The 17,221-nt window shown below is 45.0% G+C and overlaps 1 protein-coding gene across 3 annotated transcripts in view; it reads right to left on the bottom strand.

Moving 5' to 3' along the window:
* Positions 1 to 5,658: 5,658 nt before the first annotated feature.
* NOLC1 (nucleolar and coiled-body phosphoprotein 1) overlaps positions 5,659 to 17,221 on the bottom strand; it is a 28,096-nt gene continuing 16,533 nt past the window's right edge. The window contains exons 9-14 of one of the 3 annotated variants that reach the window (XM_054983582.1): positions 15,360 to 15,449; positions 13,438 to 13,560; positions 9,202 to 9,708; positions 8,811 to 8,923; positions 7,753 to 7,833; positions 5,659 to 7,578 (exon numbers count right to left, since the gene is read on the bottom strand). In XM_054983582.1, the coding sequence (XP_054839557.1) occupies positions 7,420 to 7,578; positions 7,753 to 7,833; positions 8,811 to 8,923; positions 9,202 to 9,708; positions 13,438 to 13,560; positions 15,360 to 15,449 (1,073 nt within the window). In that variant the 3' untranslated portion in view covers positions 5,659 to 7,419. The remainder of the gene's footprint in view (positions 7,579 to 7,752; positions 7,834 to 8,810; positions 8,924 to 9,201; positions 9,709 to 13,437; positions 13,561 to 15,359; positions 15,450 to 17,221) is intronic. The other 2 variants (XM_054983585.1, XM_054983583.1) reach the window with 2 other exon arrangements.

The raw sequence follows: 17,221 nt of genomic DNA, 5'->3' as shown, positions 1-17,221 counted from the left end.
GTAAATATGACAGTACCATGCAAAGCTGAACAGTAAAGCAAGGTCACTTGGTTCATTTCTGATAGCTCACTTTTTCCAGTTCTAAATGAGGCCCTTAGAGTCGAAGCGAAGCCCATCTGTTTTCCGAACATCTGGCTGCACAGAACAAATGCTTAGCAGTAGAAAGCACCACCTGCGAACACAACAGCAATAATGGACAGAGCTCTGAAAATACAGAACACACACGGTAGTGGGTAACCATAAACTGGAAACCAGAAACCACGACATAAGCAGCCAGCAGGCTCAAACCAAGTATTTTTAGCCCGGCATCCTGTTTCACAGGGGTCAGCCAGACATCTGTAGAAAACTTGTGAACAAAGCTGGAGGACAACGATCCTTGTTTGCCCCTCAGCTGTTGCTGTTTAGAGGTATACTGCTTCAGAACATGGAAGATCCTTTTACTGATCCTGGCTAATGGACTTTCTTTCATAGGCGTGATTTGTTATACCCCCTTTATAATAAGCATCTTAGGACTAAACTAGACAGGGGGAGGTTTGACTACATGGAGCATTCCCCAAACATTGTAGAGTTTTTACTCTTACCCATCTTAATGTCCTTCCATCTGCCCTTCTTGAAGGGAGATACACCTGTATCCTGAATGAGAAATGTCTCTGTCCATGTCATTCTAGTATGGTAGAAATAATTGGAGCACATCCTCTTATACTGTCAGTTTTACTGGAACATTCAGAATAATATACATCACTCCAATTATGTTCAATTATCCTGGCAGATCAATTTTATATCTCACTCCTCCTTAGCAATTGTAATGAAATTTCCTTTAGAGTAGCTAGATTTTATACCTTAGCAAGTTTAATTAGGCAGAAAAACACAGCTTTGTTTTCGCAAATTTAATTAGAATTGCATTTTATGTTTAGTATATCTTTATATATTTATGACATGTATTCAATGTATATGTTGATTCTGATTTCTGGTCTTGAATCATAATAAATACAGACTACCTGGAGAGGTTCAAGCACATTGTGTGCATCAGTGGAGTGGAACAAGCTGTTCTAGGGCCAAAGGATCCTTGATCTTTTGGCCTACTTCTGCTTTCCCAACACTCTTGGAAGCATTGTCTGCTTCTAACGATGGCTTAAGAAATTTCAGGCCAAAGCTGCCAAACAGGATAGTTCATGGACACAGTCTGCAAATCAGCTGTATTCTTGGGTCTTGAAGACTTAGCAGAGCAGACTGATGCAAGCATTTAATAACGCATAATAAAGTAACCAGCGTTAGACCACATCATGCACCGCTGCTGCTCTGCATTTCTCAAGAACAAAAGCACTACCACGCTTCTTTCTTTTCATGCAAGCTGAACAGGAAGGTGAGGTCACTCGGTGGGCAAGAGTCCCTCCGCGTTTCTAACCCTTGTTCCTTACTAGTGTGCCTCTTCGTGCCTGGCTTTTTTGCCTTTTCACAGCTTTTATTCAGCTGTTTGCTGTCTAGCTGTCACATCCTAGTCATAGTTCTGCCCCCTTACTGTCACATCACCATGCGATACAGCTGCAGCTTCATGGGGGCCCATGTTACCCCCTAGGAACTGAAGGTGAGTCTTGGCTTGGAAAAGTTTTAAAGGGCAGGGCCTCTGCTGGCTCTGGGCCCAGCAGAAAGCGAACCTGCAGGATCTCGGTGTGCAAGCTGAAGCCGAACTGTAGTTAAGCCACTGTGCTGCCCACTGCGGGTGGTTCAGGTTTTACATGCATGTACGCTCCAAGAGCCAGTGTGCTGCAGCGGTTAAGGTACTGGACTAGGAACTGGGAGACCCAGATTCGAATCCCCGTTCTACCATGGAAACACACTGGGTGTCCTCGAGTCACTCACACACTTTCAGTCTAACCTACCTCTCTGGATTTTTGCAAAGATCAAATAGAAGAGAACGATGCAATCTCCTTTGGGTCCCCATTGAGAAAGGCAGGTATAAATGAAGTCAAACAAAAAGGAGATAGGATCGATAGTTGGAGGAGGAGGAAACCAGTGTTTTCTCTTGCACCTGTTCATGGTATAAAACGAAATTCCAGTTTCATGAAGAGCGATGAGACTGCGGCAGCTGATAGAATTAGGTGATTTAGGAGGATTTCAAGACTTCTGGTCTCAAACCATGATATTGGGCACTCGCTATTTCTTTCATCACTCAGGTTTAAACGGAGACCCATCCTGCTGCTTAGCATTTTAAGGCAACTGTATCCGTTACTTAAATCAATAAAAGTGTTAGTGAATCGATGCTCATTGCTGTGGACTCGAGAGCCCAAATGCCACTGTCCAAAAATGTAAGCAAGCAGCAAAATATGTATGAGGAACCTGTCTTCTCATCCTCACCATTAAAGTAACATTTCCTCAATGAGAAGTGATTCTCCTCCCTTTTGAAAAGTATTGCTTGCATTCTTACTTCCCAAATCATCATCTTCTAGAAATATCATTGATTAAAAATGATCTGACCTAGTCTTCATATGGAGCAGAACAGAGAATTTGCTTACCTATGAATGCAACTACTTATTGGTCAGTCAGTCATTGGGTGACCGCTTCTGGATCCACAAATCAGCAGGTAGTTCAGGGAAAAGAAAATACTTGGCTGAGAGGCTAGACTAAACAATACGGACCATTTCCTTCTTAGGACCAGTTCCTGCTGATTTGACACTATTCCTAACTATTCCATAGCATTTCTTACAAATCTATCAGGTAGGTAAGCCTCTACGTAAAGGGCCGGCTGAAGAAGAGCCAGCACCCTCAGAGCTGGAGCCCGGAGTACTGTCTGGAGAGCACTTGGAAGGAGATGTCACAGATACACATTTCCTCCATTCTCCTTACTAGCTGGCATCCAGCGGTCGAGAGAATGGAACGTTCCCGAGCACTCCGTCTCTGCATCCTTACCATGCGGGCATGTTGTCCAGCTCCGTTGCTTCAGAATGCCCCGGAGCACAGCATCGTTCTGCTAAAAGCAACTTCAATAGAAATATTAATTCTGCAGTGATGGGTAGAGGCATGCAAGGAGGACCCGGTGACTGTAGGACTCACAATGTCTCAGAGAGAAGAAATATGTATTATTGTTTTATTTCTAAGTTCTGTTTCTTCTTCTTCTTCTTGTAAGCTTTTTACTATTCTTTATTTTTGCTTTCTGCCCTTTTTATTGGGCTTTTAGTTTTATGAATAAAATTAAAAAAATTTAAAAAAACAATGTCTCGAAGGGAAAGTGCCAGGTTTTCTCTTCAGGGGCTGTGGTGGTGGTATAGTCTTGTGCAAGGCAAAGCATGCGTTGAACTACCTCACAAAGGAGGATCTAGAAGTCTTTCTATGTTTCTCCTTGGCTCATAAGTTACAAGAAGAGAACAAGACAGCCAAAGGGGACACATCCTGTGTAGCCCAGCTGGTTCTATGTAAGGTGCCACTGGACTCCAATCCTGTTATCCTATGCCTTAAAAGCTTGCATTCAAGTATGGGCCTTTGGAATTATAGCCACAAGGAAAATAATGGACAAGTAGAGCAGTGAAATGTCTTCTAGTGTTTTAAAGGATTTCTTTACTTACAACCTGGGCTAAGTTCAGCTTCCAGTGGGGGGACCAAAGCACCACAGGAGGGGACATTTGTATGCCACCTTTCTACCCAAACAGTGCCTCCAAGGTGACAAAACACTAAAAAATAGTCACAACATTTCAAACTATTTCAAACATTTAAAATAGTATAAAATGATTCAATAAACATACGCATAAGCAACACCAAGAACGGGGAGGAGGGCCAGTAACCATTACTGGGGGTATGCCAAAAGAAATGAAGTCTTTACCCAGGGGCTGAAGACAATGCTAGAGGGAGACAGATGAATCTCCCTGGGAAGGGAGTTCCAAAGTTTTGGTGCCACAACCAAGAAGGTCCTTTCGTAGGTAGCCACCGATCTAGACTCAGACAGTGGTGGCACCTGAAGCACAGCCTCTGAAGATGACTGGGAGTAGGTAAGTAGGTTCATATGGGAGAAGACATTCATTCAGCTATGCTGGCCCCAAGCCATATGGGGCTTTAAAATTAATTGCTTAATTTGTGAGTGTCGACATAAGAAGGTCCCCTGCCTAGAACAGAATATAGCATAAGGCCACGTCCGCCTATGGAGAGGTGGTGGGCTTAAGGCTTATCTCCGGAGCATCCTGAAGAAAACCTCTAACTGCAGAGACTATAGCAGGGGACAGGTTAAGGTTCTTATTGCTGTACCAGCTATAGGACTGGACCCAAATTACCTCCCTGCCCCCTCCATCGACTCTGTGGACTCCCTTCTCCGAACTAAAAGGGCCAGCTGGGCTATGACAGCCAAATCAATTCTTTCCTTCCAAAGCATGACAGGGACCTTCATAAGTGGAAGGGCCGGAAGCCTGACAGCACCGTCCTCCAGCCACAGTAGGGCAGCACAATTCAGCCTGGCGGTTTCTTGGAATTAAGCAGGCGAAAGAGAAGGCAGCCATATCACCGTGAAGCCCGTTTTGCTTTTCTGAAGGTTCGATCACTAAGAGAAGGCAGCTCAGCCTGACCAATTAAAGCACTCTGGCTTCTTTCTTTTGTCTTCAGACTGACCACCGAACAAAGGCAAATGGGGCCACAGCTTGTTTAACCCGTCTCCTGGCTAATGAGGTGAGACTTAGGGTGAAGCTACAACTTGAATGGCAAGTGAACAGACTCACGTCACGTGTATTTACGTAATCAAGTGGAGCGCAAGTGAACGGGGAGGAATACACGCGAGTCTGTCCGCTTGCCGTTCCAATGTCATTCGTCACTTGTAGCTTGGCTCTTAGATCTCATGATCGCTCAAGGCAAGGGAAGAGGAGGAAGTGGGAGATGCTCCCAAGTCTAGACCCTCCACAAACTGTTTTCTTGAATTACCTGCCTCCTTCAGAGCGGACAGGAGACCTTCTAGTATCAGGACCATGGGATGGCAACGAGAATGAGGTGGTGGGTGGAGGGCTGAAGGGGCAGACGTCGTTTTGGAATGCCCCTCCCCAATACAGCGAAAGCTCTGTGCAAGCGGGAAAAAGCTGGGATATCAAAACCTAGTTTGAACTTACTATGCTCCCTACTCGGCAGTTTTAATACAGGAGAGCACTTTTTAAAAAAGCATGCTTCCTCTTTGTGTTCTGTCATTTGCTGCTGCCAGCAAAGAGGCTGGAGTGAGAAAGGCAGGCAAGGCCTGGATGGAGACCTTAGAAACACAATGTGTTCGTTTTTAATTGCTACAAGCGCTTCAGAAGCCATTATCTTTGGCTGAAGAGCATGGTAAAATACTGTAAATATACGGCTATAGTTTTACCAGTCCTAAGAAGACGAACAACCCTGAGCTGGAGGGTCCAGGCTAGCCCGATCTCGTCAGATCTTGGAAACTAAGTAGGGTCAGCCTTGGTTAGTATTTGGATGGGAGACCATCAAGGAAGTCCAGGAATGGAATGCAGAGGCAGGCAATGGGCAAACCTCTCTTGCCTCAGAAGCCTCACCATAAGCCAACTGCAATTTGATGGTACTTTCCACTATGGCCAAGCAGAGGCCACAAAACTGTCCAGCTAAGAATGCAACAGGATGCTTGATGAAGAAAATTATTCATTCCCTCCCCTTCTGCCTCATTACCAGTGTAAATCCGGACAAAATCATGTCAACATTTTATAAACATTTTTATTGTACTAGACACTTCGTCAATTCAAGTAAAATTTCCAACCTTCCTCATACAAGTCAGAAGTCTTCTTGATATGTGAAATCCTGTGAGAACAGTCCAAGGTACATACTACAGTTAAGAGCCAAGGTTGTAGAAAGAACAGCCTGTCAGGGTGTTAAGAAATGTCCCCTCTCAATGCGGCCAGCACAGTACTTAGTGTCACAAAGGGGGAAAGGATTTTGAACTGTTGTCAATGGCATCTTGAACATTCTCTAGAGGAACAGCTCACCAGAAATAAGAGCTGTGCCTGGATTTGTACCGTGCCAGACTTTAGGTAAGGGAATTGCTTGACTGTGTGCTCTCCCTTTACACACACACATAACCAGATGGATGAAACGTATAACTCCTGCCCCCCACCCTACCCTCAGCCCAGGAACACTATTACAATCGGAGATGTTCTATCCTCAATTATCAGCCAATACTCCTTGCTCAAGCCTCATTTCCCCTAGCCAGCTGGGTTCAACCCTCACATCTCTAGGCCCCACCTGCCAGGTTGTCTTCCTTTGGTACCCAAAGCAACGTCAGTCTAGATGTTCTTGTCTACATCTGGAAGTATCTCACAGCTGTCAGGGGAACTAACACTCTGGAAAAATGAAGTCGACACATTCACTAAAAGGAAAGTGGCCGTTGTGAACACGGCCTTCACTGGATGGAATCAGAAGCCTATAGGATGAAGAAGAGGCCACTGTGACGCACTGCCCACCGACAAGATGCTGATCATCTTTAGAGCTGCTACTCTGAGGCCTGTTTCTCCTCCTCTTTAGCTATGTCACATGGACAAAGACAAAGGCACAAGAACTGCACTTCACTCTGCAGCTATTTCACTCCGAGGTTTCTGATTTCCTCAGAGACAAAGACAACAGGTCTGAGTTTTTAACATCTGGTCTACTGAAAGAACGGAGCCAAGATCTAAACTTCAGGCAGTCAATGGCCCTGCATAGGCATGATTAAGTCTACTGAAGAAAAAGGGAGCGTTACCCTCAGGTTCTTCAAGCTGCTGTTGCTGACTTATTGGAGGGCAAGGGGGATGGTGTAAGAATGCCCCAAAATAAAGACAGGATCGCAAGAGAAGCAACAGGAACCAAACAGCTGCCTGTCTGCCTGCGCTGAGGCGCAATAAGGTATTCAGCATAATACCCTTTCCCCCCGTTTGCTAAGCCTATGGAAGCCCCCAAAGACCCTACACCCCTTGTGACTTGCGTGAGTCCCCAAGAGCCTTAGAGGAAGAGCAGAGACTTCCCGCCCCCCCCCCCTCAAGCCTGCATTCATTCTGTGCTCCGTTCTCAGAGTACCCTGCAAGAAATCTCAACTGAAGACGAAAGGGCAGCAAAACAGGCCATTTGAAAGGACAGAAAGACTTCATTCCCAGTCAAACGAGCGTTGAATAATGGGGAGTTGTACAGATCACGTGTTACTTTCAATCAATTATTTAAAATATTATATTTGTTGAAAATCAAAAAAGGGCGTTTCCTTCCGAAATAAAAAGGTACTAACTAAAAGTCGAGGAAACCAAACGGCACCACGAGGGGGTCTTCAATGAAGACCACGCTGCCAAGTTCTCTCTATATGTGAAGATGCAGCTGTCCTTCTGTGTTCCCTGTACAGGGGCCACGTAAATCAACACTTGGCAAGGGAGAGACCCCACTCTGCATTCAGCCTTTCCACATGGCTCAGGCCTGGGAGTCCACAGACATACGCGAACTTTAATCACTTTCAAATTTGATGGAGTTTATCTGCGTAGAGATGGTGCCACCGCAATAGCTTCCCCTCTTCTTCTTCGTCTTCTCGTGACGGAAGGATTTGCCTTTTGTAAACTTCAGGACTTCGTTCGCCTTTTCACCCCAGTCCCCAGCTGCTCCTTTCTGGGAAAGAGGAGAGAGTCAGCGGCCAGCAGCCAGGAGGACAACATTCTGCAAGTGTCCAGCAGCTACGGACAAGAACGGTTCCTGAGCCACAGCCTCCCTTATCCAAGCCGTTCCTGGACAGCCTCTTCATTCTCAAGCTTAGCACGGGCTCCTATACTCTCCTCTTCTTACCTTGGCGTCAAAGGAGTTGTTGGCTACCCGTTCATCCAATTCAACCTCCTCTGCTTTCACTCTCCGGAATGGACTTGACTGCTGTTGGAAAAAGAAAAATTATCACGATGTCAAATGAATGCAGAACACGAGCCCGAGGCATCTTGAATTCCTGTGTTTTCCCTCCCAGACAGCACTTCCAGGCCAGAAGTTTTTATTTATTTATTTTATTTATATTTAATTTATATGCCACCCTCCCCACATCAGCAGGCTCAGGGTGGATCACAACCAAGTTTAAAAACATATTTCATCATATGTACAATTTAAAATCATAAAACATCCTAATACATAAGATTAAAATACATGTGAACATATTCACGCACATATATATGTGTGTGTATGTATGTAAACACAGTGGCACATAATCCAGACGACCCCCTATTTAGCCATCTCCAGAGTATTTTGCCAGGGATGTATGAGAGATGGAGGTGTCACTAGTAGGGGGAGCATATACTGTGCTCCCCCGGCTAGGGGGGCACCGCCCGGCATCAACCATATGCCTGGCGGAACAGCTCCGTCTTACAGGCCCGGCAAAATGCTAACAAGTCTCTCCGTGTCCTGGTCTCATTGGACAGAGCGTTCCACCAGGCTGGGGCCAGGACTGAAAAAGCCCTAGCCCTGGTCAATGCCAGGCGGGCCTCCCTAGGGCCAGGAATCTTTAATAGATGCTTATTGTTAGATGTTGTTTCTTAACTGTCCCCCCATCCCACCCCAATAGGTTACAGGTTTTGCTTCCCAATGGGGGAGAAAGGCAGAGGAGAAAGTAAATAAATAGAAAGTCAGTTGGCCATACTCAATATGAAACCCTGGGCCAGTCACTCAGCTCTCAACCTCACAAGGTTGTTGTGAGGATAAAACTGAAAAGAGCACACTATCCTCAGTGACAGATCCTGGGTCAACCCCAACAACACCGAAGCAGTTTTATTTTGGTTAGATTAAGAAAACAATAGAGGTGAAAACTTATGCTGCTTCTGCAAGGAAGAGAAGTCAACACCCGACTCCCTTTCCTCATGACTCACCCGCTTCATCTTGGGGAACGAGTGGGGTGTCTTAGGTTTGGTTTTGCTCTTCTTGAGCTCCGGAGTCTCCAACGCCTGATCGTCTTCCCTTTTTCGCTTCTTCTTGGTCAGGCCTACCACGTTGCCCACATATAAAAATAAGCGTATCAGAATTGTACATTACCGTATCCCACTCTACCAGACAGACCCAATGTTGTGCCAAGTAGCAGCGGTAATCCACAGCCTAGATTACAGCTGAGGCAAATCTAGTATACTAGACTGCTCAATAATAACACCTCTCCCCAACACATATAGTCTTATTACTGGGGAAAAGACTAAACATAGTATTAACAGCGCAAGGCACCCCCCCCACCCTTGCACATCCAAATATTTTTCTCTGCTAGCAAAGTACCTCCGTTCACTGCCCCTTCATCCGAACTGCCGTCATGACTCTTTGTGGCACTAGCCACTTTGGAAGTCTTCGCTGTGGAACTTTTTCCTGTGGGTGTGGATGAAGCCTTTGATTTCTTCCTCTTAGCGCTATCACAGCTGCTCTTCGTTTCCTTTCCTGGTCTGTCTCCTTCCATTCTAAGCTCTTCCTCGCTGGAGCTATCTGAAGAGCTGCTACTGGCAACTGTTGCCTGTTTCCCATCAGCCACTTTGGGGCCTCTGGGTGATCTACCAGCCGAATTCAAGGCAGGCTTGCTCTGTTCCTCTTCACTGCTTGAACTCTCGGAGTCTGAACTGCTGGCTTTTGGAGCAGGGGCCTTAGACTTGGAGACTGCCTTGGGAGTCTTTGCACTAGGTTTGGATGGGGGCACCTTCTTGTCCTCGCTAGAGCGGCTGCTTGCTTTCTTTGCCTTTGGGGTTGGCTTCACTGCAGACTTCACTGGAACTTCATCCTCTGAACTGTCAGAATCTAGGGAGAAAGTTTTACATTTTAAAAAGGGGCTGATTCTCTTGAGAAAACACTCTGGAAACCACAAAATAAAGTGCCGTCCAAGCCGTGTCCACTGGTTTTATTTTGGGGGAGAAGATGTGCACGCAGAATGACAAACTTTAGCAATGGCTGCCGGCGAGGGTCTCAAATGAGTTTCAAGGTACTGTTTGCCAAGAGGGCATATTTCATTTACATTTTATTTTGAACTTTTGAATGCCACCTTTCCACCCAACCAGGAGACCTCAAGGCAGCAAATAATTAAAAACCGTCAAAACATGCTTTTAAAAAAATGTATATAAACAATCAAATCAACAATTAAACATAATGTATCAACAAGAAAGAGGGTCAGTGAGGGACCACCAACTGAAACAGAAAAGCCTTCATTCACTGGCAAACAGTAACAATACAGGCAGACGGACAAATCTAGGCTGGGAAGGAATTCCATCATTTTGGTGCCATGTCTTGAGAATGGAAGATTTGTATTCACCACCGGCAGGCTTCCTTTCTCGGTGGTCCAGGAGTGGGGCAGTCCGTACTTTGGGGATACTGCTCCTCCTATCCGAAGGCAGGGTCAGTCAACTGATCTTGATCCCGGAAGGGAGGGGCTTGTCCCTGGAATCGCCACTCCATTCCCAGGCCCCGACTCCCCATCACGATACAAGAGGGAAAAATAACTCCCCTCATGATCAAGATGTCTTTTGGATACAGGAAAGGAACAACTCTTCCCCAAAGGTGGGGAACCTCGGTGTTTTGCGGTTGCGGCCGTGGAACCTAGGAGAACCTAGGGACCTTCGGCTCTAACGCTTGCCATCGCTCCAAGCGAAATGGGGGGTGGGATAGGGTGGCAGGGCCTTTCCCTTCCCGTGCAAGCTCCACACTGCCTGTGGTCTCGGCCTCCCTGAGTACTGGGATTACAGACATGCACCACCAAGCCCGGCTCATCTCCGGCAGTTTCTTCTTCACCGGGATTGCTGTGCTCTACAGAGCATTGCCGAAGACATCCTGCTCAGATGGCAGGGCCAGAAAGATTGGCGATTCCAGGGACAAGCCCCTCCCCTCCTGGATCAAAATCAGCTGACTGACCCAGCCTTCGGAGAGGAGGAGCTATATCCCAAAAGTCTGCACTGCCCCACTCCTAGGACCACAGGAGAAGGCCCTTTCTTAGGTTGCCTGCTATCTCAGATTGTGGGGGCACCATAAGAAGTGAGAAAAACTGGTAGTTTTGAACTGATGGTTTACTGAATGTATGTCTTTTTGAAATGATCTATGCTTGATTTAATTATGCTTTCTTTTAATCAACATACAATGCTAGCCTGTGTTTCTTATTATTAGCTCATGTTTGTTTTACGGATTGCTAGACTGAAGGCATAAATGTGCAGGTAGTGAGCAAGGCTGGGTGTGCTTGTGTCCACCTGAAGGCCATGTAAAGACAAGCTACAACAAGCAGATGAGTCTGTTTCACTGTTTGCAGTTAATATAAACTGCAAACTTCTTCAGTTTGCAGGGAATTCAAAGGGGCATTGCTGTGTGTGACTCTCTCTTCCGTCTCAGCCCTTGTACAGTAATAGCTATTCTTTCTCCTCAGCATGTCCCCATGCCAGACCAACCAGGCATGGGAGGGGGCACGCAGTCTACCAGATGGGCAAGATAAGCAGCAAATGGATGCCAACTGGAGACGCTTAGACAGCAAGCTCTGAAGTCTTAGGCAGATTTTATGTAGCAACAGTAAGGTTTCTTTGTGTTCTTCCTGTTGCCTATGCGTGAGAACTTTATGCTTTGGCAAACTCTCCTTAAAATAATGAATTTGATTTATATTTTAAGCTGAGTCTGGAGTTCATGATTTCTGCGTGGGTGAACCCCAGAAGGAACCCAAAGATTGGAAAGCCAAAGTCTTTGGGAAAGATAGAGCTTTTGGTCTCACACGCAAAAAGGGAATCGTATCCCACCTGCCTGATCGCTGGAGTGGCAGTTTTCAGCGCCCAGAATTCGGAGGACTGGGGCAGCCTTCTCTATAGGATCTGAGCTCCCTTTCAGTTCATTTAAACTGGGCCTGGGCTTTTTTTGGTCTCATTTGTAGGATCCTCAAACACCACCATAATGGTGAGGCAGATATCTCGTACTCACAAATCAGGAATCAGAATGAGCCACAAACCAATTTCATAACCACCAAAACAGCCGGCATCAGAGGCTTTTATTGCCGTTACTGAATGCTGCAATTTGCAAATGTCAGTCAAGAAACGCGACTGCTGTGGTTTTAATCACCATTCCAAAAGGGGTTCTTCTTGCCTGCCAGCAACACATTGCCTTGGTAATTCTGTTACACTTGTTTCAAGATTTTTCTATTGTGGTAACCAAGAAAAAAAAAAGGGCGAGTTCTTTTGGATTCCCTTTCCGCATGTGATCCTCCTTATACACAGCCTCCTGTGTCCCTTTCCGTTCTGCCCCCAGCCATACCCACTGAAGAGGCCCAAAGTTCATTTTTCCTGCTCCACACCTGTTCGCCACATTTGCAGCAGACATCACCATTCTTCATAGGAAAATTCTTCATAGGATGATCCAACAAGTAAAATTCTATGTAAAGAGTAGTAACTGCGACGGGAAGCCAGCAAATTCACCCGTTTCAAATCTTCATCCTGGCAGTTATTAATGTAGTAATAATCAAGTACAAAGATAATCAAGAGCTTCAAAAAATTTCTCAATATGTTCCAACACCATCAGCAGCCATTCCATTTAAGGTGTGTGACACGCCTTATAATTTTACTTGTTGGATCATCCTATGAAGAATTTTGAACTTTGATATATATTGCATCATTCAGAAAGATTGTATTTGAATTATAAAATTGGTTACTTGTTTAGACATTAATTTGTCATCTATAGGCACAAGCACTTTATATTTATATAAGAAATGTTTTTAGATAAGAAAATTGTTATATACTTAGCACTTGGCACTTTGTTTGCCTATTGCAAAAGTGTTTTTGATGTGTTGCCTTTCAAACATGTAACCATAACGGAATACATGCTTTTAAAGAGATTAAAGAGATTTTTTATGAACTGTATTAAATTACTTTTATTGTGGCATAAAATATTCTATATAGTTAGCATATCATGGCAACAGTTGTTTTTTGCATTTTAGCTCTCTGGAGATATGCTTAATTGTATCTCAGTACGTTAAATTTCTGTTCTGTTGTGACCATGGTCCAGTCATCTTCTCTTAGCATAACCTACCTCAAAGGGCTGTTGTGTGAATAAAGGGGAAGCATTATCCACATCACCCTAAAGTCCTTGGAGGAAGGTAAGGATGGAAATAAAACACATTTTAAAGTTTGTTCATAACAACAGTGCATTACAAGGGCTTTTTTACTCCATGCCAAATTTGTATCGGCTTTGAAGGTTTGGTTGAGCCAAAACGCTAGATCTTTTTTTTTTTTTTTAGGATTCAGCAACACCCGTGACTTCAACCTCCCAGTTGCCATTTGTGACAATTATGATGCAAGAACAAACAGCAATTAAAACCTTCAAGATAAATTCGACAAATGTTCCAAAACCTGTGCATTTTGAGATGCTGTTTTCTTTTCTGGCTCGAAGAGGACTCCTGCCAGAGCTCCTGACTGTAGGCAACAGCAGACAGAATATTATTCACACTTTTAGGACACAGGCTGGAAGGAGCCTCCAGAGAATGGGGCCTGTCACTTGCAGACCACCAGTTACCTGAGCTATCAGAGGAGCTGTCCGCTTGCTTCAACTGCGATGGTTTAACAGCTCCTTTTGTTGCGGCAGGCCTGGCAGAGCGCTTGACTGGTACTTTCTCGTCTTCCTCCTCAGAGCTGGAATCTGTGCAAGGAAAAAGATGTAACCCACGTGTGCATCAGCGTCTCTGGTGTCACTTTGGAGGCTAACATCACAACCAGATGAGCACTTAAAAAGGTCCTGCGTCAGTAGAATGTGATGAACATGATTTCAAAAACTTGTACCTTGTGCTCTTCAGCCAACACAGGCTTTTGAGACAGCTTACAAAACACTATTATATTCATACACACACGCGCACACACGCATGCGCACCCCCCCCTTAAAATTGGCCAATACGATTTTCAAAAAAGACTTGAAGCACAATTTCAAAATGCCTGAGTAAACGAGCCTTCACCTAGTACCGAGAGCTCAATGATGTCTCTGAACACATTGCTACGGAAGGGTTTTTATGAAGATGCAAAGGAGGGGGGAAAGGCAAGCTGCTGCTACACAGAGGAAATTTTCCTGCATTCTTGTCTCCCCCAGTAATCCCACCTGACTCTGGTTCCAAGAAGATGACGGCAGGAGATTAGTCCTAGTAACCACCTTCCTGGCAGAACAAGGACAGTAACCATAGAAGCCTCTGCCCTCACCTTCTTTAGCTGTGCTGGGGGGTGACAGGGGGCGAGGGGCTGGGAGCAGGAGGTCATCTCCTCACAGTGGTCACAGGCAGGGCTTTTTTTCTGGGAAAAGAAGTGGTGGAACTCAGTGGGTTGCCCTCAGAGAAAATAATCACATGGCTGGTGGTCCCGGCCCCTGATCTCGACAGGGCCATCTAAACTCCCCTCTGTCTGGAGATCAGGGGGCAGGGGTCACCAGCCATGTGACCATTTTGAAGCGGTTCCGGAACTCTGTTCCACCACGTTCCAGCTGAAAAAAAAGCCCTGGACACAGGGTTATACAGCCACCACCTTACCATGGGCCTCAGCAAGGAAAGAGGCCGGCCAGCCAGAATGGCACTTCAGAATGCAAATTACCCAGTTGGTAATTCAGGGATGCAGTTAGTGGCACGGCAATATAGAGGCCTCTATGACAGAGAAAATGAAGTTCCACAGCGAGTCAGGATATAAATACATACTTAAGTGTGTTAAAGATGAAAATTTCTTAGTTCAAGCAAATTTAAAGCCCAAAGAGACTTCCATAAACAAAAGTTTTACACCGTCAGACAAGAAAGCTGTCTAGATTGCTGGATGTGTCTGGTTCATTCCATAAGATTAATACAGGTTATTTCAATAATGTAAAGAACGGATAATAGTTTTCCCAAAGAGTTATATCGAAGAATGCACCTGTGCACATATTTTCCAGAACAGCCATTAACAAGTATGGCCAATTTTTTTTTTGAACCCTTAGAAGCCTACAGCATGTTCTGGAATAATTGTGCACTAAGTCACAAATTTGCTGGCTTGCAAAAAGCCATCCCCTTTGCAAAATAATTCCACAGACACATCAAAAGGAGACACATCAAAAGCAAGCGGCAGGTGATCTCTATCCAGGCAGCAGTTGATCTCTATCCAGGCAGAAGATACTCCTCATTGCCTTGCATTTTGGGGTTTTTTGTGTGTGACGCAGCCAACTTATGGTGATCCCATAGAGTTTCCAAGGCAAGAGATGGCCAGAAGTGGTTCGCCATTGCCTGCCTCTGCATTGCAACTCTGGACTTCCTTGGTGGTCTCCCATCCAAGCGCTAACCGGGGCCGACCCTGCTTAGCTTCTAAGATAGGACAAGACAGGCCTAGCCTGGGCCATCCAGGTCAAGGCATTACCTATGAACAAACATTCTTTCCTAAGGAGGTTATATTGAGACCCAGCATCCAGAGCTCCCTGACTGCAGCCAAGGTACTCACCCGATTCACTCTCTGAGGACGACTCTCCTTTTTGAGTAACAGTGACAGCAGATTTGGAGCCAAGTGTCTGTTTAGCTACAGGCTGTTCAGCTTCAAGAGAAAAAAAAAAACAACTTCATTGCACCTTCTTTTCAACGGCATCAAACGACCAAGTCCCAAGATAACAAACTGGTCAAAAAAAGCATTAAAATGCTACAAAACGGCACGAGGTAGTCTTGTATTCAGTGGTAAACAGCACAGACCGTGACAGCAGCCAATTGGCAAAGGAACCTGGAATGTCAGCCCAGTATTTTATACATAGTTCTTTTAAAACCCGTTTTTTTTCCTCTAAACACACCAGCCCATGATGGGTCACGGGCATAACACTTAATTACAGGCAAAGCCTCAAACTCTTACCACAAGTGTAGGAATTTCATTTATCACACTGGTAATGGTATAAGGTCTACACAATCTTGACATGGAAAAGGATTTGCTTTCTCAGGATGGAATGGAAGATTTGTATTCACCACTGCGAAGCTTTCTTTCTCGGTGGTCCAGGAGTGGGGCAGTCCATCCTCTCTGAAGGCAGGGTCAGTCAACTGAGTTTGATCCCAGAAGGGAGGGGCTTGTCCCTGGAATCGCCACTCCATTCCCAATCCCTGACTCCCCATCACGATACCAAGAGGGAAAAATAACTTCCCTCCATTTTAAAAAAAATAAATAGAAAGGTCCAACAAGAAATATGTGAGGTTATGTTGGAAATGTAAAGAAGCAGACAGTTCCTTTTATCACATGTGGTGGACATGCCACAAAAGCAAAAATTTCTGGAAAGAAATACATGCCGAGATGCAAACGATTTTAAAATTTGATTTCGCCATGAAACCACAAACTATGCTGTTGGGAATACTACCAGAAAACGTAGACAGAAAATTACACGAACTATTTAGATATTTACTGACGGTGGCAAGGGTGGTATTTGCAACCAGATGGAAGGAAGAAGAATGCCCAACTAGGGAAATCTGGAAAGATAAGATGGCAAAATATGCAGCGATGGCAAAACTGACAAGCTACTTAAACAAGATTCTGAGTAGGAAAAAGAACGTAGATATAATCTTCACTTTAATATTGATGAACTCTGATTAAGATGTTTTGTGTACTCTGTATTTTAATAACTCTTGTAGTGCAAAATCGTACTGTTCCTTTGACCCCGTTATCCCCCCCTCTTTTTTCTGTACCCCTCTTTGTTCTGAAAAAATAAAATAAATAAAAATAAATAAATAGAAAGGTCCCTCACTTGAGTCTAGTGGGAGGAAGACTATCGTCCTAACTCTTCATCCAGTCCTAGAAGCTGCCTCCCAAGAAACTCAGATAGGTAGGACTGACCCGCTCCTGGACCACCAAGAAAGGAAGCTTCATGGTAAGTGAATACAAATATTCCATTCTCCAGAGGTTCTAGGGATGCCCGTTTTGTCCATCTGAGGGTCTAGCCGCTAGACTATTTGTTGGTGTGCCTTCAGGATCTCTTTGAATTCCTTCTTATTTCTGTCCTGGGTCACACCAGTGCATTTGTTAAATAATAACTACAGCTGCAACTATGTAAATCTAACTTCTTTCCCCTTGGTGGTGGAAATGCAACACTGGTCTTTTTTGGAGATCTCCCATCCAACTGCTAACCCAAGGCCAACCCTGCTGAGCTACTGAGATCTGATGAGATCTGGTTTGCCTGAAATAACCAGATCAGGGGCTGTGATAAGGTCAGAATTATCATTATTCCCCCAGAACTGCTGGGTAATTGAGACTGGTTTACCCAGGGTCAGCTACTGAGCTCAAGCAATTATGGGACTTGAACCAGCCGAGTGCTGATTTGTGGCACAGTCACTTCA

The sequence above is a fragment of the Eublepharis macularius genome, chromosome 6 (genome assembly GCF_028583425.1).
Source record: "Eublepharis macularius isolate TG4126 chromosome 6, MPM_Emac_v1.0, whole genome shotgun sequence".
NCBI classification, from domain to species: Eukaryota; Metazoa; Chordata; class Lepidosauria; order Squamata; family Eublepharidae; genus Eublepharis; species Eublepharis macularius.
Note: the sequence above shows the minus strand (reverse complement) of the source record. Positions and strands in the feature narration are given on the sequence as shown.